Raw genomic sequence first — 14,387 nt, forward strand, 5'->3', positions numbered from 1 at the left:
AATGGGAACCAACTTTTACAATTGCTTTGGTATGTATTCATATTTTGACGTGTTTTAGTGAATGCAATTGGCCATATTCCCATCACTTTTTGAGTGTTGCATTGTGTAATTATCGATCTATATTGAAATTGACATTTGAAAACAAATAGAAACTGAATATTTAAATAATTTTTTACATTTTGCATTTAGAAATGTTTTCTTAGTTTTAATTAATTTTACAAATGTGTTTAATCTTGTTTTCATTACTTTTATTGTGGCTTCTGTAAATTTTACAACAATCGATACAATCCGATAACATTTCATCACTTTAAGAGTACCTGTAGGCGAAAACCCGGTTAACCACATTGTTGGCCGATGGCAACATCTTGAAGACTGCTTTGGCAATCAGCTGTTTGTCAACTTCAATTTGCCCCATTTACAAATTTTTCTCACATTTGAACAAAATTTTTCTTGTATTTACAAAACCTAGCCAAAAGCAGAGTCATGGCCGGACGTGAAGCCGTAAGAAAAGCTGTACAGCAAGTGCGTCCCATCTTGTCGGTGGATCGGGATGAGGCGCGCAAACGTGCGCTCAATCTGTACAAAGCTTGGTATCGGCAAATTCCCTACATTGGTAAGTGCATGAATCTCTATTATGTCATCGTCCGATGTGAGCAAGTTGGAACCAGAACGCTTGTGGCCAAAGACGTAAACAAATTGAAAATTCGCCGTCACATTTATGAGATTTGATAGTTCGTGCCATGGCAAATGCCGTAGTGAATACTGCAGATGCATAATTTTATTACAACTACTAAGATTTTTCTTTGCAGTTATGGATTATGACATCCCAAAGTCGGTACAACAATGCCGCGCTAAACTGCGGGAAGAATTTGAGAAACATCGCAACGTGACGGATGTGCGTGTCATTGATATCCTAGTGATAAAGGTAAGCGAACATTGGTCTAAAATTATCATTTCTTCAAGCGCGAAAAGATTGCAAATATTTATTAATATTATGAACGAAATCCGCGCCGTCCGAAGGCGCAGTTAATTTAAGGCCAGCCCTTGCATAGTGCGTTGACCAGAGTCAGAAGTATGTATTCGATTATTATCGACTAGTGCGGAGAAACAAACACCTCGTAACGCATTCTGGCACAAGACGTGTCTCTCCAGCAGTACATGATTTGTATGCTGTTACCACAACAACAAAAACCTCTAAACAAGGAGCTCGCGGATTTTCACGATTGAAAATAAAAACATGTATCCAGGCTTAAAATTTTCCTAGTGCATTTCCGAGCCTCCGATTTGTGGCGTGTGACTTGATGTCACACAAAGGGCAAATGCTTTTAAAGAGAATGTTTTTATGGCAGAAATTCACTTGGAGGTTTTATTTTGCCAGTCGAGGGGCTACCTCTATTAAAAAAAAATGCATAATGCTTGGACCTGGGATCGAACCCTAAACCTACCGACTGACAGTGCGCACCCCTAACCACTCGGCCATGGCGGCCACCTTAATAACAAAAAATGTTATTTCAAAATATGGATGGAGAAACCTGCTTAGTGAAATAAAATTTTTTTGTTGTTTTTAAAAATTTAGTGCCGAATACAATACAATCCAATATGGAGACGCCAAACTTTGTATAGCGACAACTCTTATATTGCTATTGCCATTTTGTAAACAAAATGTATCCAAAAATAGAATGCAATTTTTTCTCATTGGCAATGCTTTTGTCCATGCGCTCTTTTTAGTTGAGCAAGAGTGCTCTCTTCGCATTCATAATGAGTATATCATTTATCAATCGCTGGGCGTGTGGCTGCGGTGTCCGAGTGGTTAAGGAGATGGACTTGAAATCCATTGGGTTCTACCCGCACAGGTTCGAATCCTGTCCGCAGCGAGGTGGAGTTTTTTCTCATTTTCTTTTTTTTTTTTAATGTTTTAAATTAAAATGCGTAAAAAATAAAGAAAAACTTCTCTTCCAGGGTCAAATGGAGCTGAAGGAGACAGTCGAAATCTGGAAGCAAAAGGGTCACATAATGCGTTACTGGAAGGAGAGCCAAGATCCCAAACCAACCGATTTCTTGTCGAAATTCTTGCAAGGCGTTAATTGAAGTTTTAATTAATTTATAAATATGTAAGAAATTGTCCAACGCGCTACCCAAGATTGTTATTAACACAATAAATTGTCAGAACTGCGAAGCAAATAGTGATAATTTTAAATAAAATTATTAAAAAAAAACTCGTAAAGTATTTTTTTGTTTATTTCTTATCGGAAATTCGAGATTAATAGGTAATAGAAAATTAAACTTAAAAAATTAAAAAGGTTTTGTTCAAGCTTCATTTCGCATTAACATACACGTTGCTTCAAGCAACTGCATATTTCAAAAGCGAAAGCTGACAACTTAAGTATCAACTTGCATAATTTAATTAGTGAATTTTTTTCGATTATTCGTACGAATGTAAATTTGAGGAATTTTTATAAATACTTAAGTAAAATACTTTAACAATTCTCTTTTTTTAGGGTTAATGCTTTTAAGTCCTTGGGAATATTTCTGAAACATTTATCTTATTTAACAATTTAAAATCTCAAATTTATTTCAAATAATAAAAAAAAAATTAGCAAAAGTGCTTGAAGACTAAACATAAATAAATTGTGTGTGTTTTTCCACGTAGTATATGGTTACATGTGGTTTACAGCAACAAAAAATTCACTGAAATACTCCCCCGATGTCTAGGCAACAACTCACCAAATGACATCATCAATATCTGTAAGGTGTAAATGGAAAGTGTGAATTGAAATGAAATTTACAATTTGTTATAAATTTATTTTCATTAAAAACTAACCAAAGCCATGTGGGTAAATTTGTCCGAACATGTTGTAAGCGAAATTGATGTCATCATCATCCATGTCCGAATCGGGAAAGTAGAAATCATCATCCTCATCGGTGGGGTCATAATCGTCGTCGTCGTCGTCGTCGTCATCTAACCAGCCATCACCATCCCAGATATCGTAAATATCAACGCCATCGTCAAGGCCCAAATCAATATTTAGCGCATGGAAAACTACTTTCATAAGCGACTCTTTCTCAGCAGCCTTATATTCCTGGCACTGCATAAATAAAAGGAAAAAAGAGCACATTATTACTGATACCAATTGTCAAATATTTTTGTAACGCACTGCCGAAAGTCCATAATTATCTATAGATGTTCCATATACCAAAATGATCAATGGCGCTTTTGGTCTATCAGTACGGTCTTTTAAAATAGTTATGGCCTTAGAAATGAATTCCAATGTTATTTTTTTGCAGAACTGTATGTTAATGTGACGCAAGTGCCTGCAGCAGCGCAACAGTCTAAGCAGTCCCTCATTTGTTATATCACCACAGCTTTTAATAGTCAACTCTTCGAGTTGATCTAATTTACAAAATTTTCGAAGCGCATCATCGTCGACCGCCTGATTATTAGCGCAAAAAAGAGTTTTCAGTTTCTTCAAATCCGATATCAGATTGACGTGCTCGGCAGTGAGCGAATTTTTGGCAACAATTTTTAAAGTCTCCAATTGATCGGCCTTCTGTGCGACCAGTTCGACAAATAATCTTGTATTTGATATAAAACCTGAGGAGTGGCGCAACAATTCAAGTTGCTTCAATCGTGGCAACGATGCTACCTTTTCATATGAAAAATCAGGGCATGACATTTTCAATACCTCGAGCTGTTGACAATGTTCAGGCATGGCGTCGAAAAATGCTATCGATAGCCGTTCACAGCGGCGTATATCCAAAGTTTTTAAATTTTGCATCGCCTTGCAAATTTCAATCAAATTCGTAGTTTGAATATTGCTACAGCCATACAGGTTTAGAGCCTTTAGTTGCACCAATCCGCTTATGAATTTACCTGTGAGCGAGCACAAACAAAGCATTTACACACGCATTAATATTTTAAGGGTAAATTTTCCATTCAACGGCAGCTGCCTTTGCCTTACCTGTTAACTCATAGTTTTCGGAGAGCGCCAATGACTCTAATTTATCTAAATGGTGCAGCGTCTGTACTGAACTATCGTTAAGAGAGCAATCATGTAAATTTAAATCCTTTAGTAGAGGAAAATTGCGTAGTAGCTTCTTCAGACATTCTGGTCGCATTTTGCTATCATCCAATGAGATGCGTTTCAAATTACTGCAGAATATTCTTATAAATTCAATGATACGTTCACGATTTTTAAACGGTATATTTCCAGCCACGTGTTCTATATTTTCACCCGCGAATCGAAAGAAGTCGCGTATCTCCCATAAAGTCATTCCAGACATCTTGTAAAGATCGAAGTTTTTGAATTCGTGTTTGCAGAACATTTTGAATACATCTTGGAAACGCTGACATACACGCGCAAAACGTACTTGGTCACGCAGCTCTAAAAGCCGACAGATCATTTCCAGGCAGTCGTCATTGAGCGCAAGTACATTCAAGCCTTCAACGGACGCAGCGTGGTATGTCGGAGTGGCGGCAGGTTTTACCTCCTCGCTTTTATTTTTTTGTTTGCTCTCGGCTGAAGTAGAAGCCGCATCAGTCTCATTTGGTTTTTGGCTACATGCCTTTTCGGCGTCTGGCTGATTCCAGCTGTCGCCGGCTTTAACTCCAATGCGAGACCCTTGTAAACGATGATTGCCTTTCCGCAAAGCACTAAGTTTTACCAAAATTATATCATAACTTCGTACATGAATGACGTTTTACCTGAATGCACCAGCCGGTTCGGCAAAGTTTACAAATCCGACTTTGGGTGCAGCGCGACGGGATCGCTTTCTGTCAGGAACCAATCGCACATTAGAAACCTTGCCAAACTTGGAGAAATAGCAGCGTACGTCATCTTCGTTAAACTAAATAAAAAAATGTGTCAGTGATCTTCCAGTTCGTATGAGTGCGCTGCTATACCTTCTTTGGAATGCTGTATACAAAAATATTGTATATCAATACGTTATCCTCGGTGTATGCCATTTTATCCTTTACGAAGTAATTTTGACTATTCGAAGCCTCTGCAACTGTAAAATTTTTAACACACAACACCGACGACATCATCATAGCCGCGCGGCAGTACTCACGCAATTCTAACACATCGAAGAACGACATCCTGGCCCAACAGAATTCAAATGGAGAATGATCGGCTTCTCAACGTCTTCTTCCCTCAGAAGTTGTTCTTCAGCAGAGCGGCAAGCAAAATTATCCTTGCAAATTCTTCTGTTCGATCAAATTTCGATTTTCAACAAATCTTTCACACATGAATATAGCTGAATGTCAGAGAACGTACGTTCTCTGTGAATTTTTTTCCTGTTCACAATAGAGAATGTGCTGAATGTTTTTTTCTCATATGCAGCTGTTAAGTTTGGCGCGATCTTTGAAATTGTCAGCCCTATTGAACAAAAACAAAAAATAACAAATCAGGGTATCCAGATTGTTAAAAAAAATCGCCATTTCTGAAAAAAAACGCCAAAAATCACCCAAAGTTTTTTTTTATAAGATTCATGAAATTAGCTTAAAAAATATTTTATTTTAAAAATTACATATAACATAGTTTTGGGAAATTTTTAGCTATTTGTACAACGATTTAGGGGTGGGGGCGGAGGGGGAGGGGTGTGGGCCCCACAAAGCCCCCCTAAACGAAAGAGGATTGACGCCGCTTTATGAAAAGTTCCCCCTCCCACAGACCACTGGGGAGCTGTTTGAAAATAGGGGAATTTTAGATTTTTTGCAAGAAAAAACAAAGTTAAACTTGCGTCCGAAGAAGGGGGCCTGAACACCTTTTGCAGAGAACACCTTTCTGCGTAGGCGGCCTTCGGCCGCGCTTAGGGATTATAACCCTTACTACGGAGAATTCTCCTTTCTGTGTGACATAACTGGGGCTACCGCCCCAGTGATGTTTCCTTGGGAAAGGATGAGGTAACTAGAATTCCCTTTCTGTGTGGTAAACTTGGGGCTGCCGCCCCAGTGATGTCTAGTCTGGTTACTGGGTGTTTTATAAAAATATCTTGTACATAAAAATGTATAAACAAATTTATAACAAAAATTTGCAACAAATACGATATTTCCAGCCGACATTATTGTTAAATTAGTGCACAGATTTAGTAAATTAAATTTTTTTAATAAAGCGTGAACTGTTGTCTACAAGTGTGTGTAAAAGTTTTTTGATTCGATTCACGCGTTTGGGCACAGCAACCCAAAATCGTTGTACAAATTCATAAACAGTACCCATAGTTTTTAAAACCAAAAACGAATGTAATGCCTTCAGGGTAATAATTAATGACATAAATCACTTATGTGATAGTGATGTACAAACAATTTTCTTTAAAAATATTCATACTTTTAAAAAATATTTGTATTAACCAAAGAACGTAAATCTATAAGAGGAGACAACACGTTATAATTGTAGCGAGTGTGAACATCAGGAGCGTACCTTCTCTTTTCATCCAATCACAAAACGTATTTGGGCAAAAGAGAAAGCACTCTTATTGGCAACGAAAAAAATATCTGAGTACAACTCTACAACAAAGTTTTCAGGAGTTTTGCGCTTTTCAGGCTTTGAGCTAAACAATCACTTGAAAAAAATCTACCAAATCTGGAAAATACATACCATTTGTTCTATTTTTTAGTGATTTCAATAAAAATAAAAATTTTTTATTAAGGAACTTTTTATTTTTTTTTATAAGAATATAGTTGCGCTTTAACCCAACCCTTAAAAATTGAGGATTCAAGCTAAATATATACAACATTTGGAAAAATTGAAAAAATGTCGTCTAAATTTTGAAATTTTTATTCGGAATTTTTAGAAATTTTTTGGTATGGCGTTGTATAGCCCATGGAAGATTAGTTTTAGTAATAATGTCTAGCTAATATTTTCCGAAAGTTTTTAAAAATTTGTTTGCCGCCAGTCATTTTGTTTTTTTTTTTGGCATTTAATAATTTTCATTTATAAAAACTGGCGTTGGCTTCTTTAATTTTTTTTTGCGAACAATCGTAGTGTATTGTCCATTTTTTCTTCTTATTTAAACAATCCTTTAAAATATTTAGGCAATCAAAAGCTCCTCACGATTCCAGTAAAATAAAGCTTGAAAGTAGCACGAAATGTTCGCTTTTTATCGCTGTGCATAATTGTGTGTATTAGGAATGTTAATCCCGAGATCCCGGTATCCCGGTCTTTTTTAATTATTTATTTGCTTAGAATCCCAGGATTCTCGGGATATGTAATTTACACTGGTGGCAATAATACAAACGTTTTATGTTGACCAGTTTTGGCTATATTTCTTTTGTTTTGTTCGTTTGCAATTTTGCACACAAAAAAAATCAATGGCCCGTAGTCATAGTCAAAATAAAGTCGACTTTAAAGTTAGTTGCAGCTTTTTTGACAGATATCCCATTGAAAATTATGTCAAAAAGCTGCAACAAACTTTAAAGTCGACTTTATTTTGACTATGACTACGGGCCAATATATTCGCCAAACCAAGGGCCAAATATAGTAAAATTGCGTTCTTAATTTTTCTCTCTGGCGTCAGGATTTTTAAAAAGAACTTTGAAATTTGAAAGATATGAGTAATTCAAAAAACTGATCTAAAAATTTCAGTGCAATATACTTAAGAAACCAGTATGGGTATCAAATTAAAGAGAAGATTCTGTAGAGTTAAAACACATTACATCTTTTGGTCCGTAAGGGATGGGAAGATATTGAAAATACCCTTTTGTAATTTTATCCTTGAATAAACTTGAAATTTCTCAATTCGTATTTTTGAAAAAATCATATGTTAAGGACCAACTTTATTAGCTTAAAAATATAAAATAGATTAAAGGGGCATTTTCAAATCTTATTCGTCCTTGTGAACCCAAAAAAATTATTTCATTTGGTACCCATACTTTTGTTTTACATCGCACTGAATTTTTTAAAATAAGTTTTAGAATCAACCATATCTTTGAAATTATAACCCGCCAAAATAACGTAAGCGAAATTTTTTCAAAACTTTCATTTTGATGCAGAAATGCATCTAGATGTTTTAGGAATATTTCTACATCAAAAAGAAAATTTTGAAAAAATGTCGCTTACGTTATTTTGGCGGTTAGGGCTCGATAAAGACTTTTTAAAAAAATCATGACGTCAGAGAAATGCCCATTTATAAATATTTGCAGTAAATTAGGTGTAATATGAGGTAGACTTTTATAAAAACAATGTAAATTTTGGATAAAGAAAAGGAATATAGACAAAACTGTTCGAATTATGGCGCTTCTTTTATTTCTCCCACTAAAATTATGGTCTTCTTTCAACCAGAAAATAATTTTTTTGACTTAATATTTTTGCATCGAGCTTTTTTCGACATTCCTTAAATTATTTTATCAGATATGTATGTACTAAAGTATTATTAAATGCATATAAATTAAATTACTGTCTGTCGTTTTGTTACTTATGAAATAATTTTCACTTTAAATAAAAAAGTACGTTGCAAACCCATTTACTTATTTATTATATGGTAGGAGAGCTTCTCAAACCACATTGATGCAATTTTTAATGTTAATTCATCGAAAAATAATAAATATCTAAATCCCGGGACTGATCCCGGGATCCCCGAATTGAACCAACGACATACTGAAAATCTTGGGATCGCAAGAATCTAAAATATTGACATCCCTAGTGTGTATATATAAAAAGTGTACCACAAACTTTCGAAACTTAATGCAATAAAGTAGACACTTTTGGAAAGAAATTTATAATATAAAGATAGCTGCGAAAAATAAAGCGGGAACCCAAATTTTTCAAACCAAATACTTCGAAAAATCTACCAAAATATAAAAAAATTATCTCTTCACCAACCCAAATTTTTTCTACCAATTTACCAAAGTGGCAACCGTGTGCACAATTCAACTATTGCTGAAAGCCTAAAGGCCCGTCCACATAGAACTCTGGCGTTCTGTTGGCGTTGGCGTCGCTTCAACAGCTGACTATGAATACATGAGTTCAAATGCAGCCGTCCACATAGCCAAAATTCGACAACGCTCTCGCCAACACAAAGCAAAAAGGTGGCCAACTCTCAACTTTTTGCGTGCGTCGCTTGTCAGCTGTTGCAAATATATAAAATTATGTGAAATATTTTTCTTTTTTAGTCAAGTGCGGGCAAGAAATATCGTTTTTAATGCAATTATTGATATGAAACATAGATTTATCTGTAATGAGTATGTTAATTTAGTGGCCCAAGCATTCGCTGCCAAGCGCTCATTGTAGCAAGCATACTTTTAACGTGCGTTCTGTCAAACTAACGCCAACCCCAAAGCCAACGCGAAAGTTCTATGTTGACCGCCCTTAAAAAGCACTGAACGCCTGAAAAGCTTGTTGTGGAGTTGTACTCTCTCCCATGATACAAAAAAGAAGGTTTTCGGCCGCCATGTTAGCCATTTGACTTTTCCTGCCATTATGACATCTCTATCAAAATCAAACTACCAGCTATAAAAAAAATATTTTTCAACTGCCTTTGCAATAATTTCAAACAACAGATTTTAAAACGAAAATCAGTCATTTTAATCAAATAAAAAATGAATTGAAAGCTGTAGGAATCTTATAAATTTGTTCTCGTTTATTAGAAATAAGTGTTTAGAAGCTCTTGTGACGTGAAAGAATAAAATCTTCCCGAAGTACAATTTGTTTGTTCAAAGCAATATATTTCCTCAATTTCAAAGGTTTTGGAGAAACTGGATCGTATGTATGTAAGTATACTTGTATACATATTTACATTAGATTGGATCACTCCACTACTGTTTTTCCATTGGAATTTTAAAATCTATTATATTTTAAGACTTGCTCCAAATACCACCTTGAAAATACTTCCTCCTTGAGTTTTTATGAATAGAAATAGCTTTTTGAAGTATTTTTTGAAAAAAAAAATCACCTCAGATGACAAAATAGTTTTAACTAAAAAACATTCATTGAACTTAAAAAAAAATAATCCTAAGATTTTTGATTTTGATGCTCCTTTTGAATTTTTTTCGGAAATTGGTTTAAGAAAAACTTGAATAACTAAGTCAAGACTTCACCGATTTAGACTCGTAAGGTACCATTGGAAAGATATTTTATCACTCTTTTTGTATTTTTGCATAATTTAATTCAAAGTATAACGAGTGTCATTCCAACTTTAATTAAGATGCGTTGATATTTAAAAATAAAAATTTGCACATTAATGAGATTTTGCAAATAAATAAAAATGGTGAGAAAATACCTTTCCACATATGTAAGTCTAAATGGGTATAGTTTTGGTCTTGTTATTTAAGTTTTTCTTAAACCAGTCTTTGAAAAAAAGTTAAAAAGCATGGAAATTCTCGTTATTATAATCCCGTTGAATTTTTTTTAATAATTTTATGCAGATTTTTTAAGCTTACACTGTTTTAACGTCCAAGGGACTTTTTTTTCAGAAAATCCTTCAAAATAACTACATATTTTCAAATCGGTCCAGTTCACGACCTTCTAATCATAATTATTACACATTTTAAAACTCCAAATATGTCTTATTTAGGATCGTCTGAAAAGACTAAGACCCATTAAAAATAATAGAAACTCCCAACCCAAAATACCATCAATCATATTTTGTTAATATCAATGTGGCAACGCTGCTTTTGTCTGGTATAAACCTTAATGCCTGGATTATAATCACACTTGAAACGATTATGCGTTAGATTTCTCCAGGAGGCCTATGTAAAATGATGACAAGTTTTTGAATTTCTCACACAAACTTTTTGTAGTACTAGGCGTATATAACGCATTAGTTAACAGATAGGGTTCTTACTGGGTTCTTGCTGGGTGGTAATCTGTCAGGGTTGAATTTTGCTGAAACTATACATTTATCGACCAAAAGCGTTTGATAAAGTGATAAACTTTGGTTAAGTAGATTTCCATACAAGGTTTGAGAGTTCATTTAACAAACTGAGAAATTTATGTTGTTGTTATTGTGGTGGCACTACTAAGCCCGCCTATTTCGGGTCGACAATCAATCATATTCGTCAAGCTCAACTAACGGGAGGCCCAGGAAACAAGCTGTTTCAGTGGGGTCGGACCAGAGGGATAGGGGTGTTGAGTCGGATTGAGGTGGAATGTGAAGAGGTGGTTGGTGTCGTTAGGGGATTATCCACATGCCGGGCACTCATTGGGGATATTGGGGTCGAGTCTGGACAGGTAGCTGTTGAGGCGACTACAATATCCAGACCGTAATTGAGCCAGGGTAACGCGGGTCTCTCTTGGCACTCGAAGCTCCGTCTCTTCTACGGATGGTCATTGGGCTCCAATTACGGCATTCCTAGGTCGACAGTAAAGGTAAGTGGTGACTGACTCTCTATGGATGTCGTTGATGGCTCGTCTGTATGTCGTCGGGTCCAGTGGTTGGTCTACGTATTGCTGGACTGCGTCCTTGTATACGAATAGTTGCCGCCTGACGTGCCTCGGTGGAGGCTCCTCCTGAAGCAGAGGTCTGTTTGGGTGTTCGCTTCTATGGCCCCCACCAGAAATTGCTTACAAAGCATTGCATTGTATTCCCTTACGGGGAGCACTTGGGCCTTGCTGTGTAGGTGGTGCTCAGGCGTCATCAGAAGGCACCCAGTTGCTGTCAGAAATGCGGCGTTCTGACATGTCTGTAGCTTCGTCCACTGCGTCCAACTAGTCCCCGGCGTCCAAACTGGCGCAGCATAGTTTATAACCGGCCGGCCAATTGCCTTGTATGTTGCCAACAACGTTTCTGTGTCTTTGCCCCAAGTGCGTGTGTGCGTGGAGTAGGAGAGCAGGCTATCGAAGGTGACCCCTAAAATGTTTGGGTTGTTTACAGTCGGTATTGGTGTGCCATCGACGTATATACATAATTCTAGCCTGACCTCCTTCGTCCAGGTAGTGAAGAGGGTCGCCGTTGATTTCGTTGGGGAGAGTGTTAGGCTCCTTGCAGTGAAGAAGTGAGAAAGACTGGAGAGATAGTCGTTTGCTATTGAGCAGAGGTCATCAATTCCATTCCCGGACGCCAAAATTCAGCAATCGTCAGCGTATGAGATCAGGGAGACTTACTCAGGTGGCTGGGGAAGCTTCGAGATGTAGAAGTTAAATAATAAGGGAGAGAGAACACCACCTTGTGGAACCCCTTGGTTAATTCTTCTTGGTTTCGAGGTTTTATCTCGGAAGATTACTGACGACTGTCGACCACTCATATAATTCGCCGACCATCGTTTCAGTTCCTGTAGGAGTGAGGAGGCCTCAACGTCTTCCAGCAGCGTGGAATAGCAGACGGTGTCAAACGCCTTTGAAAAGTCCGGCGCTACTAGGACCGTTCTCTCACAGGGGCGGTTTCGATTTAGGCCACGAGTTATCTGGTTGTTTATGGCTTTAAGTGCTGTTGTTGTGCTATGCACTTTACTGAATCCGTGCTGATGCTTCGCTGGGGTCAGATGGCAGGTGAAGTGTGGAAGTAGCAGGGCCACTAATGTCTTCGCGACCGGGGAAAGGAGAGTTATAGGGCGATAAGAGTATCCTTTGTTGTCGGGCTTCCCCGGGTTCAGCAGTGGGACCACTCTCCCTGATTCCCACACATCAGGATGATGAGAGTGGCCATAGACAGGTTAAGGACCTCCGTTAGGTAAGCTACTCCCGTAGGCACCAAATGTTTCAGCATCAACATACAGATGCCGTCGGGTCCAATGGCTTTGGAGGCTTTCGTCTTCCCGATAGCCCTCTTCACTTCATAGCTGGTGAAAACAAGTAGTGCACTTTTTTGGCAGCTTGTGCAGCCTCCTGGTCACTCGACGTTTGGCCCTGTCTACCGAAGAATGCAGTGTGAATTTCCTACTGAAGTAGGTTGGGCATTTCTTTGGGTACGACGAAACGCGACCATCGAATGAGATTTCCACTCTTTTACCACGCTTCGTTGGGTTACACAAGGACCTCACGGTTGACCACAGCTTACTCACACCAGATGTGAAGTTACAGGCCTTCAAGTGCTCCTACCACTTTTTCCGCTTGTGCTGATTTACCAGTTTCCGAATCTCCAAATTAAGGTCCCTCAGACGAGGGTCCCCGGGATCGACCTGGTGTAGGTGGTCACGCTCATTTGCTAGTACAGCTGCTTCGGCCGGGAAATTTGGGCGGAGTTTCGCGATACGTCCGGACGGGATGAAGCGAGCCGCTACGGCAGTGACTACTCTGCGGAACTGGCATTTGCCAGCATGTACGTTTGTGGGTGTGGGAAGAGCGGCGGAGCCGTCCCAATCAGCTTTGTTTAAGTTGGTGTAGGTTCGGTGGTCCGCGGGAGCAAAGCCGGTGGGCTTATTGATCGAGATGATTATGGGTAGATGGTCTGATGCTAGTGTTAGCATAGGTCGCCATGATATACTATTGATCAGACCAGCGCTGGCAATTGTAAGGTCTGGCGAGCTGCCGCAGCTACTCGCAATCTTGGTGGGGGCGTCGTCGTTCATTGTGCAGAATGTCGAATCGTCTATCTGCTCAGCCAGATGTATTCCCCTACGATCATTTGAGAGGCTTGAGTGCCAAAGATCGTGGTGCGCGTTAAAGTCACCAACTACCATATGGTTTTCACCTCTGAGTAGCGCAGCCTATGTCAGGGTGATATCCTGCCGGGCATCGGGCGACAGGGGGTATATAGACGTTAAATATTTCGAGCTCGACATCGCCTGACCGGACAGCTATGCCCTGACATTCTAAGGTAGCATGAACGCTAATCCGCCACCATTATCTCGCTCGCGATCTTTACGGATACCATTGTAGGAGGCGCCACCCAACAGAGTTGAGTTGCTGTGCAACTTCGTTTCTTGGACCGCAGCTATCAATATGCCATGCCGACCCATAAAGACCACCATCTCCACAATCTTGCTTTGGAGTCCGTTGCAGTTGAGCTGTAGAAGTTAAATATATTTATCATTTTATAAACAGTTTATCACTTTTTATGAAGGCCCCTAATAGCAAAGAAAACATTTTTTAAACTTGCCTCTCTTGAAATAGATTATCAAAATGGGGTGATACATGAATGTTAAAAAAAAAGATTGCGCCGCACAGTGTTTCGACTATATGGAGGCAGGTAGAAAAAAGTCATGGTGACAGTTGATAAAAAAAACCGGTTGGACTTAGAGAGGGAAAAGTAAAAGTCATAAATACCAAATTTTAAGTTATTTACTCACCCCCTTCTTCACGAACGATACATTTCCAAAAAAATACGGGAATGGGCGCGATACCGACTAATCAGTTTAGTTTCCTTTGGCGATTAACCCATTAAAGAAAGTGTTTCTTTTTAAACTGTAATCAATTATTTAAATGTCGTGAAATATTCAGGTGAAGGTATTTACCATTTATTTGGTACTTTCCTATTTTCTCACCAAAAAATTTACTTTGAAATGTAGATGCTAAAGA

General features: G+C 38.1%; 2 protein-coding genes and 1 non-coding gene across 5 annotated transcripts; 2 read left to right on the forward strand and 1 right to left on the reverse strand.

Annotated features, from left to right (window-relative positions):
• Nucleotides 1-368: 368 nt before the first annotated feature.
• On the forward strand, nucleotides 369-2,181 carry LOC118744223 (NADH dehydrogenase [ubiquinone] 1 alpha subcomplex subunit 6). The gene is made up of 3 exons (XM_036477096.1): nucleotides 369-613; nucleotides 810-925; nucleotides 1,960-2,181. The coding sequence occupies exons 1-3, from the start codon at nucleotides 484-486 to the stop codon at nucleotides 2,086-2,088; spliced, it is 375 nt and encodes a 124-aa protein (XP_036332989.1). The 5' UTR covers nucleotides 369-483; the 3' UTR covers nucleotides 2,089-2,181.
• Nucleotides 1,793-1,874, forward strand: Trnas-uga. The gene has a single exon. It is a non-coding gene; the product is annotated as a tRNA-Ser (tRNA).
• A 39-nt stretch (nucleotides 2,182-2,220) lies between the features above and the next one.
• Nucleotides 2,221-5,261, reverse strand: LOC118744222. Of its 3 annotated transcripts, none has more exons than XM_036477093.1 (7): nucleotides 5,068-5,261; nucleotides 4,901-5,007; nucleotides 4,703-4,845; nucleotides 3,960-4,651; nucleotides 3,156-3,871; nucleotides 2,822-3,086; nucleotides 2,221-2,743 (listed from the first exon to the last, which is right to left on the reverse strand). In XM_036477093.1, exons 1-7 carry the CDS (start codon nucleotides 5,093-5,095, stop codon nucleotides 2,721-2,723), a joined length of 1,974 nt encoding a protein of 657 aa, XP_036332986.1. In that variant the 5' UTR covers nucleotides 5,096-5,261; the 3' UTR covers nucleotides 2,221-2,720. The 3 variants fall into 3 exon arrangements, with proteins under 3 accessions (XP_036332986.1, XP_036332987.1, XP_036332985.1); XM_036477094.1 differs by having other exon boundaries at nucleotides 4,901-5,001; nucleotides 5,068-5,260; XM_036477092.1 differs by having other exon boundaries at nucleotides 4,901-5,261.
• Between the last annotated feature and the right edge of the window lie 9,126 nt (nucleotides 5,262-14,387).

Source organism: Rhagoletis pomonella, unplaced genomic scaffold (assembly GCF_013731165.1).
Source record: "Rhagoletis pomonella isolate Grant_MI unplaced genomic scaffold, Rhpom_1.0 Rhpom_scaffold_00008, whole genome shotgun sequence".
Taxonomy (NCBI): domain Eukaryota; kingdom Metazoa; phylum Arthropoda; class Insecta; order Diptera; family Tephritidae; genus Rhagoletis; species Rhagoletis pomonella.

Coding starts and splice junctions, on each gene's coding strand:
- LOC118744223 (XM_036477096.1), top strand. CDS start 484: ATGGCCGGACGTGAAGCCGTAAGAAAAGCTGTACAGCAAGTGCGTCCC. Junction 614..809: donor TCGGCAAATTCCCTACATTG/GTAAGTGCATGA, acceptor TTTTCTTTGCAG/TTATGGATTATGACATCCCA. Junction 926..1,959: donor TTGATATCCTAGTGATAAAG/GTAAGCGAACAT, acceptor CTTCTCTTCCAG/GGTCAAATGGAGCTGAAGGA.
- LOC118744222 (XM_036477092.1), bottom strand. CDS start 5,095: ATGTCGTTCTTCGATGTGTTAGAATTGCGTGAGTACTGCCGCGCGGCT. Junction 4,846..4,900: donor TATACAGCATTCCAAAGAAG/GTATAGCAGCGC, acceptor TTTTTTATTTAG/TTTAACGAAGATGACGTACG. Junction 4,652..4,702: donor GAACCGGCTGGTGCATTCAG/GTAAAACGTCAT, acceptor GGTAAAACTTAG/TGCTTTGCGGAAAGGCAATC.